General features: G+C 44.9%; 1 protein-coding gene across 1 annotated transcript in view; it reads left to right on the top strand.

The window, feature by feature from the left end:
• The first annotated feature begins 3,384 nt into the window (after positions 1–3,384).
• Positions 3,385–6,000, top strand: part of GIPC2 (GIPC PDZ domain containing family member 2) — a 51,357-nt gene continuing 48,741 nt past the window's right edge. Inside the window, exon 1 of the mRNA XM_007062585.4 lies at positions 3,385–3,916. Coding sequence (XP_007062647.3) covers positions 3,659–3,916 — 258 coding nt within the window. The 5' untranslated portion in view covers positions 3,385–3,658. The remainder of the gene's footprint in view (positions 3,917–6,000) is intronic.

Below are 6,000 nucleotides of genomic sequence, written 5' to 3'. Positions count from 1 at the left end.
AAATTCTTCTTTTAAGAACCTGATTGCTTTTTCATTGTTCTTAAGATCCAAGGGTTTGGGTCTGTGTTCACCTATGCAAATTGGTGAGGATTTTTACAGCCTTCCCCAGGAAAGGGGGTGTTGGGTTTGGGAGGATTTTGGGGAGAAAGACGTTTCCAAACGGGCTCTTTCCCTGTTATATATTTGTTTATTGCTGCCACCACCAAGCGTCTAAGTCCAGGGGCAAAAGGTAAAATAGTTTGTACCTTGGGGAAGTTTTAACCTAAGCTGGTAAAAATAAGCTTAGGGGGTTTTTCATGCAGGTCCCCACATCTGTACCCTAGAGTTCAGAGTGGGGAAGGAACCTGCTCACGAGAGCTTATGCTCAAATATATTTGTTAGTCTCTGAGGTGCCACAAGTATAGTATAGTTCCTTGTATAGGATCTCAAGTATTAAAAAATGAACTAAAGAAAGGGATGTTTAATAATCAATGTAATTTCAAGGTTCCCTAGCTTCAGACTGTCATAGTGGTTCAGATTAAAAAAAAAAATCAAAAGAAATACAGACTATTTTTTTGTTTTTAAAAAATCAGCTTTAATTAGAAAGAAGAAAGGAAAAGAAGTGTCTGCCTCTGCACTTTCTGGTCTCAGTCAGGACTGGAAAGAGAAGTATCAAAATAGGGCTTTTGATTTATCTTGTGGTATTTTTGATTACTGGGAAGTACTAGAAAATTAATGAGAGCACTCAGTTTTGAAATAAAAAGTTTCAAGAATAGATAGTGTACAGGTTGTTAAATGCTTATTTGAACAGAATCTCCAGTGAAATGTATTATGTAAATTGCTCAGGGACAAATTGGCCCGTACATAGGTTATTCCCCTGCAAGGGAGTGGAAACCCCATGAGTTATGAGTTGTAGAGTGTGATGTTGGCATACCAGGGGCCAGCTCATGCTAAGGTGCCCATGCCTCAATTGAATACTGATAAATACATAGCTGAAATAAGTCTGGCTCACCTGTGTGTTAGTATTGTTAAAACTGGTACTAGAATTATGTGTTTTAACTTTATGGAATGGTTGTAAATTGCTACATGCATTAATCTCACAACATCTGTATGCAATATTATAAAGTAATATTTGAGTGTTTTCACTGTAAGCTTCTGTAACTGGAAATCATTAGACAGGAGAGAGACATTAACTAGTGTGAAGTGCTGATCTCCAGCATAAAGTGTTATGTCCTGGTTGACAGGGAAGGCCTATCGACACCAGACAGACTAGAGTGGAACATCAAAAAGGGCAGAAGACTTTGTTGTTTACTCACCCCTGACCTGCGCATGAAGATGAGTCTTGCAAGTGATTTTCTCCCATCAGCAGAGTTTGCAGCTCAAAGCAGAATGGGAGAAGGGAATAAAAAACCCCTACAAAGGAGGATATTGCTTTGACTCTGGGAGTCAAGGATTACTTGGTATAAGAAAAAGATCTCCAGTGCTTAGCCTGGGTTAGCCCTAAAGGACATATAGAGCTTGCTTATTATAGAAGCTTCTATTACTTTTAGAAACTTCAGACTGGAACTCATTATATGATTATATGTTTACCTGCTTTAAACCTTGTAAATAACTCTTATTTCCTTTTCCTAGTTAATAAATCTTTAGTTAATTATAGAATGGGCTACAAGTGTTAGATTTCACATAAAAGACAAATTACAAGTGACCAGTCCTTTGGGACTAGGAGTAACCTGAACATTGTTGTAATCTTTAGTGTAAAGGACCATCTATCAAATGTAGGCTCACCTGGGTGGCAAGAAAGATCAGGATAGCCAAGGGGGCTCATTGTGACTCCATGTTAAGGCTGTTAGTGCTTGAGGAGTTTACATTTAATTGGTTGGTGAAATCTAAGTATATAGAACTCTCAACCAATTTGGGGTTTGTGCCCTGCTTCTTAACAGTCTGCCCTGAGGCTGGTACGCCCATTCTTGAGCCACTGCAGGAGAGCCCAGCACAGAGTTCCTGGCTGAGCATGCCATCAGGGATTGTTGTTTGTCCCCAAGGAATTGGCAAAGGATTTACCGCCAACAATATGTATCTCTTCTAAGATCTGCTACATCTGGATGTCATCTGTTTAGAGATCCTGTGTAACCACTTCCTTATGTGCACCTGGGTATGGGTGCTGCCACTTCCCAGACATCCAGTTTTCTCTCAGGGGTGGAGAGGCAGGTGGTTACTGAGTGCTGGGGGAATTGGTGTAAGTTAATGCTGCCTCTCCACGTTATCTTACACTGAGAATTCCTATGGAGTGTGAGATACTGTTGCACGTGTTCCACTGTCTTGCACCCTTGGTACTGGAGTCCCTTACACCAGTGTAAACTCCATTGAAGTTCTAGTGTAAATGAAAGAAAAAACCCTTTTTATACTGGAGAAATGTATAAAAGCAATACTTTCTAGCACACTTATTGCACTCAACAAACCCATTGTATAAATAATGAAGGTTAACTGTTTGGCTTGGTAAAAATATTAGATAATGTATTCTTAAATTATGTATAATTTTAAGGTTATAATTCCATTGTTGGTGAGGAACAGGTGCCATTAAGAAGCCTCTAAAGCTTTGCTTAAGAAGTTAGGGTTAGTGACTTTTGAAGGAATTATAGCCACATTACATACAGTTGCGGGTGAATTACTTTATATAAACAAGGGGTGGTAAGACTCCTTTTCTGTGCTATTTTTTGTCTTATAGTATCCTGGATACAGATCTATTTTGATCAATATTTAGTATCTTGCTTTTGAAATGGGAACCACAGACACTCGGCTAAATAGCTTGATGCACTGTACAGTTTAATTGTGGCTTCTTTTCAGAATGTAGGGATGGAAAAAACCTACATTATTACAAGCTATGGTCCATCTTTCAGTCACTGCAGAATTGTGATGATTTTCTTTTGTACATTGACTATGTTTTAATGATGCAGACTCGTTTTAAATGTCCCAAGCAAAGAAGCTTTCCATTGCTTCCCTTTGGAAACTTTAATAGGATAACAGATCTTTGTCAGGTCTTAAATTTAAGTCTTATTTATGAATGCTATCTAGCCTTCCATTTCTCTTTCCTGATTTCATCCCCTTATTCTGAGTCCTCCTCATATCAGCCACCCTCCAGTCTTCCTATTTGCGTCTATGCTTTTCCTGCACATCTGTGTCCTCTCCTGCAACTGTCCTGTTGTAACTTACCCCTCAGTGAAGGAGATACAGCCAGGGAGGGGACAGGTAATCTGGCTCTGGCAATGAAGGATCACCATTGTCCTAAAGGTGGGGCAAATCACTGCGCTAGCCCTTGCTGCACCGACCCTTACAGCCCAGCCCTAACAACTTCATCCCCCCAACTGCAACGTCCTTTTAAAGGCGGGATTCCTTTCAACAGCTCCGGCTGCCCATGGCAGGAGCAAGGCCCTGGCTGTGTAGCCCACACTCGGGGACGTGGTGCCGCACTGGGCCCGGCTGCTCCTGCCCCTGAGCAGGGGAGGGGCGCTGCCCGGGGCAGGGAGCAGCGCGCCTGCCATTGGCCGCCGGCTGCCATCACCTGGCGGCCGGGGATGGGCGTGTGCCAGCCGGCAGTCTCAGTGCGCGCCCGAGGCAGGGGCAGAGTCCAGCCCGGGGGGAGCCGCTTTGGGTGCGCGGGGAGGCCGCTGGGGTGCGCGCCATGCCTCTGCGGCTGCGGGGCAAGAAGAAAGGCAAGTCCAAGGAGACCTCCAAGCTGGTGGAGAGCGAGGAGGCGGCTGCGGCCCGCGGGGGAGGCGAGGCTGCGGCCGCGCCGCCCGCTCCTGCCCAGCCCGGGGCCCGGCTGCTCTTCCACACGCAGCTGGCGCACGGCAGCCCCACCGGCCGCGTGGGGGGCTTCGCCAGCGTGAGGGAGCTGTACGAGCAGATCGGCCAGGCGTACCGCATCCCCGCCGCCGAGGTGAGCGCAGCACGGCACCGGCCCGGGCTGGGGTGCGGGGCTGCCCCATCCCCTCCGCGCCTGGCCCGGGCAGCCCAGCCAGCCACAGCGCGGAAACTCCGGGGGAACCGATGCTGCTCCCCGTACGGTCTGGTGAGCGCACCTGCCCCGCGGGAAGCTGTCCTGGCGAGGCAGAGCCTGTTGGCGGCAGGCGGAAAGGTGCAGCTCCCCGGGGGAGGAGGGGGAGTTATGGGAGTTGGCTCTACAGAGGCTTGCTTTGCCCTGAGGTAAGGAGCCGCTTTCTGCGCCCCCGCTCCCGGGCGTCGCCGCGTGCGCTGGGGAGAGGCACAGGGAGGCAGGTTGTTCTAACCCCGGTTCCGGGGCGCCCTGGCGTTCACCATGGCAGTGCCGCTTGCAGCAAAAGTTTCTGTTGCTCTCCCACGGAAACAACCGGCGCGCTGCGGGACGCTCGGTGCGACGCGGGAGTGCAAACGGCTTGACACATTATATTGTCAAAACGTGACACACACAAAGCAGCCTTTGCACAATGGAACCAGTGGCCACCTTGTTTTTAATGGGCTGCTGTCTCTTGTTTAAATATATTTGAATGAAAGGAACATCAGGGACTAGATATGCAGTCAGTTTAAACATGAGTTTAGAGTAGCTTCAGGTAATACAGCTGCCCCCCCCCCCCGAAAATTGTTTTGGTTTTACAGTCATTTTTCTCAAAAAGAAAAGGTGCATCCGATGAAGTGAGCTGTATCTCACGAAAGCTTATGCGCAAATAAATTTGTTAGTCTCTAAGGTGCCACAAGTACTCCTTTTCTTTTTGCGAATACAGACTAACAGGGCTGCTACTCTGAAACCTGTCATTTTTCTATTTTTCAAAACGTTTTTCCTTCTCCTGTTGCTGTTTCAAAAGACTCACAGAAACAGAGGAGACAGTGGACTGAATATATGGTCAGTGCTGTCAAGTGCAAATACAATTTGTTCTCTAATCACTTTGGTTGTATCTGCATTGGGGGGAAATGTATCATCTTACAGACCTAACACATTTTAACTAGTATGGTGTTCAACACAATTTAACACTTATAAATTTAGGAAAACACATTTATTGGGCTCAGTTTTATTAACTTGCATAGTGGGGAAGAATAATTCCCTTCAGAGCAGGAATTACTGGGCTACATGATCATTGTGGTTCCTTCTGGCTTAAAAATCAATGGATGTAAGTGACTGCAAGAAGCAAGACCATGAAAAATCAGACCCATGATTTTTAACCTTAGCATTCCTTTAACTTCAAAATTATGGGGTATTGAGGGTAAATTAAGGGAACAGTGTAGGATGCTCCCTTCCCAGACAATAAAGAATTAATTAAAAAGGCCAACTATTAAGGCACATGAATAAAAGCCGTGGTAGGAAGGTCCACCCTTTCCTTAATAGAAACCCTCTTTGATCCCTTTTTGAGTCAAGTTTTAAAACTGATTTGTTTGGATTATGGTTTACTTGTGTTTGTAAATGCATTGTTTTCATTTTAGCATGACAGTGAGCCTATGCAACTGTTCCTTGATGTAGCTGTGGACACTTTACAGCTTTAAATGTCGAACTAAAACAAAAGTGTAAATATTTTGAAATACTTAAGTTTGATTTTTACATTTAAAAGTTTGGGGTTTTTTGGGTTTTGTAAAGTATGATTGTGTCTTGTCAGTATTGTCTGGTTCCTTTATTTCTGGTATAGTGGAAAAAAGAGTAGATTTTGATCTAGGAGACAGACCTAGCAGTGTTTCCCTGTACTAACATTGTAGTAAATTATCCCAAAGACAAAGAGTGGCCGTATTGTTGAAAACATACTCTACCTAGTCATTCAGTTTCATTCAGTAATTAAGAACTAACTACATTTTTCATTTTCCCCATGCTCCAGTCCTTGTCCTTTCCCATTTCTCTCTGATCCTCTGTCCCCCTTCCCCATGGATTCTCTATTCCCTTCAGTCTCAAGGTTCATAGAAATGCAGGGCTGGAAGGGAGTGCTGGAGGTCATCTTGTCCATTCCCTTGCACTGAGGCAGGACTAAATATACCTAGTTAGACTTCTCCTGACAGGTGTTTGTT

Source organism: Chelonia mydas, chromosome 8, assembly GCF_015237465.2.
Source record: "Chelonia mydas isolate rCheMyd1 chromosome 8, rCheMyd1.pri.v2, whole genome shotgun sequence".
Taxonomy (NCBI): domain Eukaryota; kingdom Metazoa; phylum Chordata; order Testudines; family Cheloniidae; genus Chelonia; species Chelonia mydas.
The sequence above is the reverse complement of the archived record's forward strand: the minus strand, read 5'-3'. Positions and strand labels throughout refer to the sequence as shown.